Source organism: Clytia hemisphaerica, unplaced genomic scaffold (genome assembly GCF_902728285.1).
Source record: "Clytia hemisphaerica strain Z4C2 unplaced genomic scaffold, Clytia hemisphaerica genome assembly, whole genome shotgun sequence".
NCBI classification, from domain to species: domain Eukaryota; kingdom Metazoa; phylum Cnidaria; class Hydrozoa; order Leptothecata; family Clytiidae; genus Clytia; species Clytia hemisphaerica.
This window is the reverse complement of record NW_027104060.1, coordinates 124,485-139,326: the sequence shown is the minus strand read 5'-3', so window position 1 is coordinate 139,326 and position 14,842 is coordinate 124,485. Positions and strand designations below refer to the sequence as shown.

At 35.1% G+C, this 14,842-nt stretch overlaps 1 protein-coding gene across 1 annotated transcript; it reads left to right on the top strand.

The window, feature by feature from the left end:
- The first annotated feature begins 467 nt into the window (after positions 1–467).
- LOC136812397 (uncharacterized) lies at positions 468–9,938 on the top strand. The gene is made up of 5 exons (XM_067068887.1): positions 468–1,614; positions 2,414–2,479; positions 3,745–4,407; positions 5,969–7,211; positions 8,028–9,938. Exons 1-5 carry the CDS (start codon positions 1,594–1,596, stop codon positions 8,450–8,452), a joined length of 2,418 nt encoding a protein of 805 aa, XP_066924988.1. The 5' UTR covers positions 468–1,593; the 3' UTR covers positions 8,453–9,938.
- The last annotated feature ends 4,904 nt before the right edge of the window (positions 9,939–14,842 follow it).

The following is a 14,842-nucleotide window of genomic DNA, read 5'->3' as shown; positions in this document are numbered from 1 at the left end:
GAGATCATCCTAAGCCTTAAAAAATTGTTTGTTTCCGGTCCACAGGTGGGCAAAACTTTCCTCACTCGGGCGGCCGGGATTTTTTTTTTTTTTGCAAAATTTAAATCATTTATGTTTTTCATTCGACAATGAGGCTTCAAATCCCCTTATTATTTATTGACTTTAAAACCAACAAAATTGGTTATAAAGTTTTTAAAGCTTATTTTCGAACATTTATATCATTCAGGAATAGCGAAAATCAGATGATACATAGTATCATCATAATAATAAAAAAAATCATAAAAAGCCGGCCGGGTGACTCGTAAAAAAAATTTCACCCCGCCGCAGACCGGAAACAAACGTTTTTTTTAGGGTGGCCTTGCTGAACTTGAACTTAAAATCCCTCTTGGGAGGCTCATCATCGCAGAACCCCATCATCGGCTTGTGGGCTTGTGTCAGTTAAGATGAAGGGAAAGTGAATTCTATTTTTTTTATTAACATTGCTGCCATTTTGAATCCTTTTTTGTATTTTTTCGTAAAGGCCTTTCCACATCTTAGGAAACTCGAATTTTGCTTCATGTAGACTAGACTTGAATAAGGCTTAATGAGGATTGTGATCGATTCCGGATGTGAATTTTATAAAAATCAGCATGAATATTCAGTTTTTCATGCTCTTTCCAATGGTATAGACAAGAGAGCGTTCTTTTATCTAGTTTGGGAAATATTCCCACCATATCCTAAACAGGAAGTATAAAACAAAAGAATTTCAGAATTCTTACTTGAACAAGGTATACGCCTTGTTTAAGATATTGCTCCTGTCTGATTGTGCGCCAAATTAAATTCCCGCCAAATTTTATTTTTATTTTAATATATATACCGTTGATAAAGGGTGTTTTTGTTGTATTTCTGCCATTTAAAGCTTAAAAAATTGGTTGTTAGCTTCCTAACAACTATCAGTTTTACAGAGATTTGGTGGTGAATTTGACAATTTATAAAAATTGTTGAATTTCCAAGGGATTATTGCCACAAAATGGGAGAGAAGCAAAGTGTGCACCCCCACCCTGGTAGGGGTGGTTTTGTTGATTTTGGTTGTAAATATTGTGCTTGGAGTTTGGAAATTTTGGATTTCAGGTGGGGGATAGAGGCTATGCTGGGGGCTTATTCGTTTAGGTGGGATTTGGAGTCTTTCACACATCTTCTATTGATTCATTCAAAAAAGTAGCGCCTCCGGCGCCATTTCTTAACAAAATATGAAGAATAACACTTTTCTTATCAAATGTTACTATTGTCATGCTTCAAGATTACTAAGTTATGGGTCGGGTACCTCTAATATAATACTGTTTAAAGGTGGGACCCTGATTTTGGCCCGGACAATTTTCCAACCTGGTAAGGTAAAGAGGTGGGTCCTTATCTCAGATATTTCAGGTGGGGAAATTAGATAGTGCTGGGACTGAAAATTTTAGGTGGGACCTGGAACACCCTTGCACACTATGAGAAGGTTGATTAGAAAGTGGAATAGCAACACATTTTCCAAACTGTAATAAGTGCTAAAATACCTGATCACATTTAATTAAAATGTTAATTTTTTAGAGTTTTAATAAATAATAAACAAACATGGAAGAGAGTATGAATGAGGTAAGAAATAATTTTAGTCCTCTCCCTATCTCTCTTTGAATATAACATTTCTTCAAATATAAAAATAATGGAAGCTTTTTCAAAGATTTTCCAACAAGTACTTTTCATTTTAATAATATATTTTGTATATACCGTTGAAAATATACTCAGGAACACTACTTTTTTCACAGAAAATAATTTTTGTTATTTATGAAAATGATATATTTGATAACAATTAGAAGAAAATGGACATCTTAAATCTCTCCAAAAGTATGTAAACACTTTACATGTTAAAACAATATCTTGACACACAGGCATCACCAATTTAAAAGATATACACCCTTGGAACTATAATTTGAAGCAGATTCTTTTGAGAGTTTTCAAAAAGAGTTTTAAGCCCCTCAAAGTAGGCCTAAAACGACCAAAAATGGGAAAAGTAGGTCTTCTTTGAGAGGCTATAACTTTTATCAACAAGAAAAGTTTCATTTTTTCAATTTATGAATTATTTTGAATTTTGAAAGTAAGCTTCTTTTAATGATCTTTCCAACAGTTAATAACTTTTAAATGTGATGCTTGTGTGTCAAGATGTTGTTAAAAATGTAAAGCGTCCACATAATTTTGGGATAGACCTTAAAATATGATGATTTCAAATATATTTGATTTTGTGGCAGATTTTACACTTTCAAATGTTTGGACGTTCTGGGCTTCAACATGTAAAACATTTACCATATATATGACAAAAGTAATTATTTGGAATCATATTCTAGTCAGGTCAAGCAGTTAGTATCACACATTGTTTAATAATTCAAACATCTTTCAGGTTGTTCGATTCTTAAAAAGAAGACAAATGAGTGAAGTAACAATATCAAACTTCAAAAAAGAGAAGGTAAGTTTTGTATTTTTTATTTTGCTACCAACAGCCAGGGAAAACCTGGACAACGAAGAGTTAAATAATTTGTAAATTGTCTCCCCTGATTAACCTCATTCTCCAATACAGCCCCCAAAACCCTGGGTTCAGCTGGGTCCATACATGTCAATATTATGGCTCGACTTATTAAAATTCAGTGTATATTTAAAAAATCCACAGAAGTTTGTGGGGATAAATTACTTCATTTCAATGTTTTTAATAATTTTAAATATGAAATAGCTAGAATGTAATATGCTTTCAACTTCAGTTGAGCTAGAATCTTAAAATGTCTGTCTGTGAGTCTGTCTGTCTGTCCGTGTACAAAACTTTGGGGCAGGGTGAATGCTTCATAGATTGTCGGATTTGGATGAAATTTGGTACACTTTGGTATTTTGGGGTGTTTTTTTTTCATTTTTTCAAAAATTTCATGTTCTCACAATCAGCCAAAATGACTGTAAATCTTTGGGTTACAATTTTATGAAATCTGAGAAAAATCTTTTTTATTTTTCAAATTTTTGATTAACCCTACTTGGACCGGGCTTTTGTCGGGTATGTAAAGGACCGGGTGGGGGCAAAAATTGCCCCCCCCCTCAGAACTCCAGATAGAGTTGTCCTTTTTGAATGAAATTTGGCACAGAGAAACCCCATCACCAATAAAACAAAATGGCAAAAAAAAGTTTTCGAAAAGTCACGTGATGACGTCACATCAAAATTTGGACCAAAAAGACTTATCGCCCTTGCCCGAAAAATCGACCCCTCAAACCAAGAGGATTTTGGGGAAAAAAATTATGCAGTCTCATTCTATATCTAAATACGAATTACTGTGCAATATTTCAGGTCAATTTGACCATAGGTTCAATTTATATGGCCGTTTGGAAATCCAAAATCCGAAATGAGACCGCTGCGGCTGCGGTGGGAAAAATTTTTGGCTGATTTTTTTTTATTTTGGTGTAGAATAGAATTTCAGAAATTGTCATAAAAATTCAGGGCCCTAAACCCATGTCTCAAAATGCACCGGGAGAAAAAGTGACAGGGGGGCAATTTTTGCCCCCACCCCCCAGGCCAAGTAGGGTAAGTATAATCGTTGTTAAACTTTTTATGAATGCTGATGTTTTATGACATCGTTAGAATATCCCTAACTTTATCTCTGCGAATTTGGTATATTTATGCTTTCCTTAAAAGTTACTGCACGTTGACAGTAGTTATGTAATGGTATACATTAATATGTGGTTTTCCTTTTTCAGATGGACGAAACAGCGATAAACCAAGCAGCCGATGAAGTTTTATCAAACATGGGTATTCGAGCAAGAGGTGACTTGCTTGCATTAAGAGCCTTTTGTTTGCCTAAAATGGTTGAAGATAATGAAGAAAAACTTTACCAGGAAGTTAAAAGAGGTCAAGGATCAACAAAAAAGACAAAATCAAAAAGAGAAAGGTCAATCAGCATTGGCTGGATACATTATGATAGGAAGGCAGGGCGGTATGCTGGTGTCCGATCCAAACGTGGAGGAGGTTTACGATCAGCGAAAATGCATGATTCATCTACAAGGCAAGATATATTAGGAGAAGCCGAAAAGATCTTCTTTCCAAAGGGAAAATCACAAGTTGGTCAGCTTGCTCTAATGATAACCTTATTGGGCAAATTCGATGAAACTCCATTGCCATCTACCATTGAAGTTGATGGGAAAGAAGTTCAATTTAGTTTGGGTGGTTACCTGCAAGAAAATCGTTTGACAAAGGCTAAGTTTTATCTCATGACTAAATCCTTATCCTTTCTGGATAAGGTTAATGAACTATCGTCAGACGATGATTTTGATTTGCCTCCTGCTCCAATGAATAATTCATTGTCACCAAAAGAAACAGACGAAAATACAGTCCCATTACAAACATTGCAACAGAATAATCAGGTTAGCTAATTTTCTTTCCTTTTAAGTACCAGTGAATATTTCAAAAGCACATTCAATGTTGTGGTGAAGGGTGATTTTCCAGGGGTATATACGTACTTTTTTGAAGAGAGGGGTATAAAAGCTCTTTGACCACTTTTCACACTTTGACCTGGACAGCCTGGGGGTACTTGATCTGAAAGCCATTGAATGTTCAGAATAAAATTTGGCTTTAAAAATCAAACCCTTAAAGTGCAGACCCTTTCAGTTTATAGTTGACAAAGTTTGTTGCTTGTTAGATATAAACAACTTTCAATTTTCTGCAAGAATTACTCATTTTCTTACCCTTATTAAAGTACAGCAAAGGTCCTTGATCAGTTCTACACATGCAGCTAAGGTAGCTTACCTTGAGTGCCTTCAAACTATTATATCTTTTGAAATGAGCTATTTTTTCGTAAACAGCCCCCAAAATTTAAAAATTTAGGTTTTAATTTTTTGATTCTTTTTAATTTTTCTTACCCCCCCCCCCAAAAAAAAAATATGAGAAGAAGAATAGCTTAGGGAATGAGTTTTTTTCTCAATTTAAGTTGAGCTGGATCTGACAATGTCAATCTGTCTACTTGTTAGGTGCACATAAATCCTTGGGGGAGTCTGGAGAGGCCAAAAATAGTTTGAAAACTGGGCTGGGTACACTATTATTTTTCTTTTTTTGAAAATTTTTATTTGGTCTGTTTTGGGAGACTGGGTTGCCCCCTTGCCTAAATTTGACCACAGAAAAATAAGTCATTCATTGCTGCTGCTTTGAATTGTTACTATCCCTCTTTGTGACTTTATGTGACAATAAAATAAATGTGATAAAACCATGTAAGTCGCAGTAATGTCATCAACACTGCATTATCTTTTTATATCCAGGAAATCAAAATTTAGTCATAGTTTCCTCTCCCCCTCCCTTTCTGCAGGGGGGGGGGGATTTTTTTCCCTAAATTTTCAAAAAGGGGGAGGGGAAGGAAAAAATTGAAATCCTGGGGGGGGATTTCCTATATGGGCGAAGTTTTTTTGCAGGGGGGGGGAAGGATTTTTCTATTTTGCAAATTTGTGGAAAAATAAGATGCCAGTTTATGACTGATTTTTAGCTAGTATTTATAGATAAGGTTAATACAACTTTGATTAAGACTACTTAAAATCTCTTGTCATAAAGCTTTTAAATAATATTTTGGAAAAAGTCCTCTTCAGTAAGGGCGTGAGTCAAGGGTCAATATGAAAAATTGTGGGGGCCGAAAAAAAGGGGGGAGGTAAGATTTTAGCACATTTTGGGGGGGGATTCCACAAAAGGGAGGGGGGAAACATTTTTTTTATTTCCAGGGGGGGATTTGTTGATCGGGCAATCGATTTTCTCAGGGGGGAACTGACCCAGGAGGAAACTATGTTTAGCCTTTTGGAGGCAAAAACGTCTAAAACAAAACTATTTAGAATTTGCTTTGAAGTCTTCTGGTTTGCTCGTACTGGTCTAGTAAGCCATGATCTTCAAACCTAAAATATACCCATATACTCGGAATTCATAAACTTTTCTTTTACTTATTTTTAGGACAGCTTACTTATTGGATCAACCCAATCAAGGACACAACTTCAAAATGAGATTGAAAAAGCATTTAAAGAAAGTGAATATGCTGATAAAAGAAAAGCCGAGGTGAAAAAACACCAAGCTGAAGAAAATGAACGTCTAGCTGAAGAGAAAAAACGCCAAGCTGATGAAAACGAACGTCTAGCTGAAGAGAAAAAACGGCAAGCAGAAACGCGAAAACAAGAACAAGAAAACTTACGTCAATCCAGGCTGTCTCGTGTAAAAGCAGAACCAAATCTATCGGAAGACCACACTGTGATTTCGGTGAGGCATCCAAAGCTTGGGACTCGTCGAAGAGTGTTTCTTGACAAGGATAACTTTTCGTGTGTTTATGACTGGGTTGGATCCCTGGATATTGTTCCTAAATATTTTCAACTGATCCACCCTTCCGGGCAGCTTTTGCAACCTTGGAAAACTGTCTCTGCTTTTGGGAAAGTAGTGTTAAATATGGAAGCATGTGATAACGCTTTAGAACTTGAACCAGAAGGAGAAGTTGCTTTATCTGGATTTAGTGTCCAAGAAGATCTGTTTGCGTATGCTGACGAAGAGATTGCAGACATAAATCAAAGACTACCGGTAAATGATATCGAAGAAGAAACAATAGATTGCCAGTGTGATATAGTTGAATACCTGAAAAAACAGCAAACTACCGAGCATGGCGATGTCAATGCAACACTTGTGGCACACAGAAGACCAAAATCCTTTTGGAATGTCTTTTTCAAACAGAACGTTGATCTTAAACGGCCTTTTCGAGTCATTTGGGCCGGAGAAACATCTAGTGATGACGGAGGCCCGTTCCGAGAGTTTTTATTACGATGTATGGAACAATTTCAACTTTTAAATTCATACTTTTTCGGTGAAAAATATAAGCTTTTGTTTACTGCTTTGACTGACGCTGTCATAAAAAAACATTACTTTGTTCTGGGTCAATTGAGTGCATTATCAATACTGCATATCGGAAGAGGACCCCAATGCTTACACCCTGGTATTGTTGATCGGATTCTACGTTCGCCAAACCCTGTACTGTTAGATGATATCCAGAACGGGGAATATGAAGCAAATGTCACATCGATCAAAAATGGCGAAACAGATTCCCTCTTAGATGCTGGCATCATGCCCTCAAAAGATCGATCGAAAGATTTACAGGACTATTGTGAATATTTTTGTGTCATCTCCAAAGCTGCAGCAATTGAACAATTCCGTGAAGGTATGCTACGTATATTTCATTTTAAGTTTAAATTTCGAAAATTTTCTACGTAATTTGAAAGGGCACAGGGAAGTTCTCAGACTTCCTCGTAATAATAATAACAAATATTTTATGTGGCATGCTTCGAAAAATTTAACAGCTTTTAGGCAGCTGAGGAATTGTTTCCACGAAGGGCCACAAACAGAACAGACAGACCTCTTACACAGCAAATGAAAATTATATGTCTTCGTTTTAGAAATTAAGTTTCTTTGCTTTTTCACACAATTCTTTAATTTTTTGCAGTTCGTTGTTTGTGAAATCCTCTATAAATAAGCCAATTTCTCTGTTAGGCAAGATTGTTACCTTAGCAACAGTACTTAAACGTTTTTAGCTTTTTTGGCCATTTTTAGGTCTTTTAAAGTCTGAATTTAAAGCTGTTTATTTATATTTAAAAAGTTATGAATTCCTTTTCGACTTTTAGCCCAAATTTGCATAAAAGGCAGAAAACAAAGGTTTTTAAGAATGTCTTATACAGTGGATTAAGTAAAGATCACTTTCTTAACTCGCAAGTACCTTATAAGGAAAGAAATTTTCAGAGAAAAATTTTTCGCAGAATTTGGGTGTCATTCGCAGACAGTAAATTTTGGATTTTAGAAAATTACGCCTAAAAATTAACTTTTTGAGCCATTAATTAGCAAAGGGTAAATTTACACGAGCAAATGATTAACGGGATTTTATTAACACGAAATTTTCCGGTCGTGTTAATAACATGTCTAGTTATATTCGTGTAATAAAGTTGGCTATTTTTTAGTATTTACAGTTTTTTTGTGAATTTAGGCTTTCGATCAATCGACGGGGAGCTTCTAAAGAAGAATTGTTGCCTGAGGAAATTTTTCATTTCAGAAGAAATCGTTGTTGGTTTAGATAGTGTACGTCAAGTGTTGCAATACCACTGTGGGTTGGAAGGATCCAATATATATGAAGCCAAACAAGATTCCATTGTCGAATTTGAATTATTTCTCGTAAAGCTTGCATCTGGTGGCTGCAAAGGTCTCTCACTGAAAGACTTTTTAGTGTTTGCAATGGCGCTTGATAGAATACCAGTCTTTGGATTGCCAAAAATGTTTGAAGTATATTTCGAAGAGGGAAAAAAAATGCCAATTACTTCAACTTGTGGACTGTTTATTACAATCTTTATGGACAATATGTCATATAACTTGGAATACGCCATTCGTGAATGCGTCGGTTATGGACTAGTGTGATATACACAAATAGAATTTACTTTAAAAGAAGAAACTCCCTGAGGCCACCCTAAAAAAAAACGTGTTTTTCCGGTCCGCGGCCGGGTGAAATTTTTTTACGAGTCACCCGGCCGGTTTTTTATTATTATGATGATATTATGTATCATTTGATTTTCGTAATTCCTGAATGATATAAATGTTCAAAAATAAGCTTTAAAACTTATAACCAATTCTGTTGGTTTTAAAGTCAATAATAAGGGGATTTGAGGCCTCAACATTGTCGAAAGAAAAACTTAAATGACTTGAATTTTGCAAAAAAAATGTGGTGAAGAAAATTTTGTCCACCTGCGGACCGGAAACAAACATTTTTTTAAGGATGGCCTTAGGAATCCTCGTGAATGCTTTCACCGCCAATTATTTTGTTATGGACTTGAGTACTATGTTTTGGTGTCATCATTCAGTCCTAAAAACTTTTTTTGTTTTGTTATACTATCTGAATTATCTTAATTTTCGCGCGTCCCTTAAAAACGTGCTTTTGCGCACCCTTGAATTTTTATCAAAAACTTATTAATTTCTGGGGTTCTTTTCGGGTAAGTGACAATATTAACAATATCGTCTAAGTCCAAGAAAGTTTAGAATTTGAGCTATACTACCTACGGTCGAGTCTGTTTTTAAAAGTTTAAATTCATTTAAGATTTTGCATTCCAGAAACATATTTTCCATGAATTAAAACCCTAGAACAATATAAGTAAAGGCTTATTTTTACCCCTTAAAGAATTGAGCGAAAATTGAAAGAAATTGAGGAATTTGGTTAAATTTGAAATCTTTTGTTTCCAAATCTTGAGAATCCTTTTTTTTAGTTAAGACTCTGGTTAACTATCGCGTGCCTTTGTTGGATACACGGGGTATGTTTATGTTTATTTACCGTTGATATTCTTAGCTTTTATTTATTTATTTAGATTTTTTTCTTCTTTTGTTTCCAAATCTTGAGAATCCTTTTTCTCTTTTAGTTAAGACTCTGGTTAACTATCGCGTGCCTTTGTTGGATACACGGGGTATGTTTATGTTTAATTACCGTTGATATTCTTAGCTTTTATTTATTTATTTAGATTTTTTTCTTCTTTTGTTTCGACAAAATATGTAATTTAATTCCGCACAAAAAAATCATAATTCGAAAAATGACTATCAAGATTTATCTTACATAAATGATGGTACATACCTTACCGCAGAAAATAATGTCGGACGTCGTACAGAATTTTCGTCACCTCCAAAATATTTTGTCACTTTTTTTCCGGCATTTTTTGTCCGATAAGGTAGTGCATATATATGCTTTGTGAATTTCGATAAATCTTTTTTGTCTTCAATTGTATTGACATGCGTTCCGTGTAAATATTGGGTGTTTATAATCCAGAAAAACGACAATTTATTTCATATTTTTAACTTATTTTACATAGTTATATAAAATTTAAACATTTTAAAACCGAAATAGACATTTTCTTTTGATCAACGCTTTGATTTGATTCGATTTTAACTTGAATAAGGATGTGTGATTGATTACTTTATGAGGATTAAATTTCGCGAAATTAAATTTAGATTATTTGCCCTTTTACCCGCGAAAATTGGTCTCGTGAAATTGCATGGGTTGGTCGATGCAAATTTTTTTCCCTAAGCGGCCCAAGACCTGAGAGACTTTGCAAATAAGAAATTGGTTCTCATACGAAAATCTTGTGTTTTTCGTAAACCATACGCATTATTCAGTGCAAAAGCAAATTGCTTAATTTCTCAAGCAAATTGCTTTATTTTCTCGTGGTTTCGGCCAAAAAAGGTTTAGGAAATTTGTTGTGATGGATATTCAGGTCTTGAGCCGCTAATTACTCAAAAGGTTTCCCAGGTTTTGGGCCAATAATTCAGGTCTTGGGTCGATAAAGGGGGAAAAGATTTGTTCATCGATTGGGACCATTCAAAAAGTACGTATGCTCGAAAATCGCAAATTTATGACCCCTCTCCCCCCACACAAAGTTGAAATTCGTAAATCATAGACTATATAATGTATCTACTTAATCGAATTTACAACAATTTTAACATTCGATTTCTAAAAGACAGAAGCCGGTGCGAAGGCTGTTTTGTTATTGTAACAATTATCATTGCCACAAACCCCAGATATCGCAGTCTTAAGAGCGTATCGCAACATCTAAATAATTACGAGCGTACGTACGTCTGTTCATCAACCCCCTCCCCCTGTACGCTTTTGTGAGAACCCCCTCCCCCCTATGAGCGTACGTACTTTTTAAAAGGTCCCATTCGCGAAATTAAATCCAAACGAATTGTTTGAAACTACCATTTTAGCAAAAATGAATTATCAAAACCATGCAGTTTAGGTAGAATAAGTCCATTTTTAGGGACATTCGCGAAATTAAATCCACCCGAAATAACTCGCGAAATTGAATCCTATTAAACGTATACAGTGTAACTTGTTTTATTTCTAAATTTAAATTTTAACATACATAGCACTGAAGATAGGCTGCACGCATCCCCTTTTTTTTAATTTGTTATAGGGGATGCGTAACAGCTCCAATTTTCAAATCCCATTTTACGCCATCTTTGTTGTTTTGAGTGGTATATTTTGCAGAACACGCCGAGTTTTTTTGTTGTTATTTTTTTGAGTTGAGCTCCATGGCAGTTGCTGACTCGCCAAGCGGGTATATTATTCTTGTAACTCGCCTCAGGTTGACCTAAAAACAGGTCAACCTCGGGACGAGCAAATTGGAGGCGATTCGCATCCCTTATACCAATATAAAAAAGGGATGTTTGCAGCCTACACTGGAAGATGGTTTTTAACCGGTTTTAATGGTTTTTGGATCCGCTTATTTTGCGAATGATGAATTTCATAGAAAAAACCCCACATCGGCTCTCATCAAAAAACTGGTAAACCACACATAACAAGTTTTGAAAGGTGCAAATTTGGGTGGAAACTGTGACGGGGCGTGAAAATGATATCGTGTCTTTGAAAAGAGGCGAGTTAAATATTGCCCACACTCTATTTACCCTCTCTGCTTCTTGTTTCTGAAAATATAGCCAGCGAACATTTAATGGAAGATTCAAAACGTTTGTATTAAAAGATTTTATCATGGCTCGCGCTCCTTTCTTGGGGATGTTAGGAATAGGCTTTTGCTTTTGGCAATAATGGAAATAACACAGATTATGAGGTTTATCTTTGCATTCTTCAAAAACTATTACTCTAATGTAAAGAATTCGAGAATTGCTTACGATTAGCATAGTTTTTTTTTAATTATACTACCGCGGGTTATTCTGATTTTAAGACTTCCCCCCCGTTTCGACTTATTTCCCCCATTTGTGAGTACACGAAAAAAACGCTAGCTATTCATTCCTGGACAGTACGGCACATTCTGATGACCTGTTCTCTTTTAAAAATTTCATAAAAAGAAAAGATTGGAGGTTTTGCTCAGATCAGCTATAGAAGATATTTTGTTAGCCAAATATCTCAAATCATTTGATTCTCCTTTGAATATTTTCAAAATTTAAATTAAACGGTTTCACTTGATAAGGCAGTGCTTAGAAAATCACTAAAATAGAATACTGTATATAACTGTAAATTGAGATTTTATTTCTTTTTGGTCATGTATGAACTTTTAATGAACGAAAATACAAGATACTTGATTCAGTTACGCCTAGATTCAGCAAAAAAATAAATAAATAAAATCCCTTCATTTTTGACGTGAACCGTTTACAAAATAAAACGTGTTTTTTGAACTGGGAGCACTTCTGCGTTCTCAAATTTCTAAGATCTAGTTGATAAAAATAAAAACTTGCACAAGATTCATTAAGATTATTAGCGACAATTTTATTAATCTATTTCATCTGGTGTAAGAAGAAAATATATATTTTAAAAAGGTATTTTTAATCTGCGTCAATCAAATCCACTAAATTACGATAAAGAGTTTTTGCTTGGCTTATTCCCATGGGTAGCTGGTATTGATGTTCTCTCATTTTCAGGGAAGCTAGTTTTGCAAAAGATTCTGTGCAACAAAACACTTCGGGTTCTTTTTGATAAGTCTGTGCAAGTTGAAACTTGTTCTCAGGAACACGTAAATCGTACTTAGGCTCATTCATAAACACAATATCTGGCCTTCCAGATGGAGATTCTGAATTTCGAACAGGACGGATTCTGTGTGCATTCCATTCATTCTTCATATCGTCAAGTTCATTTGTAAGTACGGGATAAAAACAAAACTTTAAACACTCAACGTGGATAGGGTTGGTATTATCGTACCTTCCACAGTCACGCATATCTTTGAACAAACTCATCCACTTTTGCAAGCACGATTTACGGAGAAACGACCACCATGCTTCGATTCTTTGATTCGCGGTTGATTTACCATACAGGAAAGAACTTTCGTCACCTCCATGAAAAAAACGCTGAATCCCAGCTACTATTCCATTTTCAGTACCTCTGACAGCTCTTATTCTCCTTGCTGTTTTGTAATTTAAACTTTTAACAGTTTGAAGAAAGTAAAATGCAATTAATTTAGGATTTTTATTCGAACATGAAACATTCAACCAGAGTATTTTTCTACTGTAGCCATCAATCAATCCATGTATTCCGAATCCAAAGGGAAGAAGTTTATCATTACCATCAAGATGCCATAGATAATAAGGTCCATTGTTGATATATTGTCTTCTCTTCAATCGATTTCGTTTTCTATTATTGACACCAACTGGGTCTATTTCTTTCATAGTCAATCGGACAGTCTCTCTATCAACTTGAATGCCCTTTCTAATCAAACGTTGGTGAACCTTACGATACCCAAAACAGCCATTACTCTCTGTGATCTCATAGTATACCTCTTGCACGATTTGTCGATTGTCAATATTCAACTTTTTTCTTCTCAGATTGCTCCTTTGTAAAATGCGTTCTAGTGTTCTCAACTTAACATCCAACCCATGGTTTTCTTTTAAAAGGAGTATTATCTCTTTATATTCATAGCCATTCCTAAAGTATTCTTTTATCAAACCCTCTCTGCTCTGTACGTCCATTTTGGTTGTATCTCAATTTCTATCTGCGTGTTTTTTGAAACATGTAAACAAAACGATCCGATCAGGTGTATGTTGGAGCAATTTGATTGGCTCTTTCAACGTCCACGTGACTATAAAAAAACTGACAATTAGAAAAATTTGCTAAGTCGGAAATTGTCAAGATAACATTAGCTAAGTTAGAAATTGTTGAGATAACTGGAGCTAAGTCGGAAATTGTCACGATAACATTTGCTAAGTTGGAAATTGTCACGATAACAATTGCTAAGTTGGAAATTGTTGAGATAACTGGAGCTAAGTCGGAAATTGTCACGATAACTGGAGCTAAGTCGGAAATTGTCACGATAACATATGCTAAGTCGGAAATTGTCACGATAACATTTGCTAAGTTGGAAATTGTCACGATAACGTTTGCTAAGTCGGAAATTGTTGAGATAACTGGAGCTAAGTCGGAAATTGTTGAGATAACTGGAGCTAAGTCGGAAATTGTTGAGATAACTGGAGTTAAGTCGGAAATTGTCACGATAACAATTGCTAAGTAGGAAATTGTTGAGATAACTGGAGCTAAGTCGGAAATTGTTGAGATAACTGGTGCTAAGTAGGAAATTGTTGAGATAACTGGAGCTAAGTCGGAAATTGTCACGATAACATATGCTAAGTCGAAAATTGTCACGATAACATTTGCTAAGTTGGAAATTGTCACGATAACGTTTGCTAAGTCGGAAATTGTTGAGATAACTGGAGCTAAGTCGGAAATTGTTGAGATAACTGGAGCTAAGTCGGAAATTGTTGAGATAACTGGAGTTAAGTCGGAAATTGTCACGATAACAATTGCTAAGTAGGAAATTGTTGAGATAACTGGAGCTAAGTCGGAAATTGTTGAGATAACTGGTGCTAAGTAGGAAATTGTTGAGATAACTGGAGCTAAGTCGGAAATTGTCACGATAACATTAGCTAAGTTAGAAATTGTTGAGATAACGTTTGCTAAGTCGGAAATTGTTGAGATAACATTTGCTAAGTCGGAAATTGTCGAGATAACTAGAGCTAAGTTGGAATTTGTTACGAAAACATTCGCTAAGTTGGAATTTGTCGCGATAACGCGAATTATCTCAGAAATTTCTCAGTTAGGACCTGCTTATCTTGACAAAAAAAATTGTTGACTTTTTTTTTCGAAAAAAAAGTGACACACTTTCAAATGGCGGGTAGAAGCCACCGTAGAAAACTAACATACATTACATATTATAAAAAAAATGTTTCAATTTTTCAAAAATGCAGTTGCGCTAAAAACCCATTTAAAGATTCTCTGAATTTCATAAAAGTCTCTGGAAATCTATCAAAACACTTTACAATTTGTTTTCG

Coding starts and splice junctions, on each gene's coding strand:
- LOC136812397 (XM_067068887.1), top strand. CDS start 1,594: ATGGAAGAGAGTATGAATGAG. Junction 2,480..3,744: donor CAAACTTCAAAAAAGAGAAG/GTAAGTTTTGTA, acceptor TTCCTTTTTCAG/ATGGACGAAACAGCGATAAA. Junction 4,408..5,968: donor CATTGCAACAGAATAATCAG/GTTAGCTAATTT, acceptor ACTTATTTTTAG/GACAGCTTACTTATTGGATC.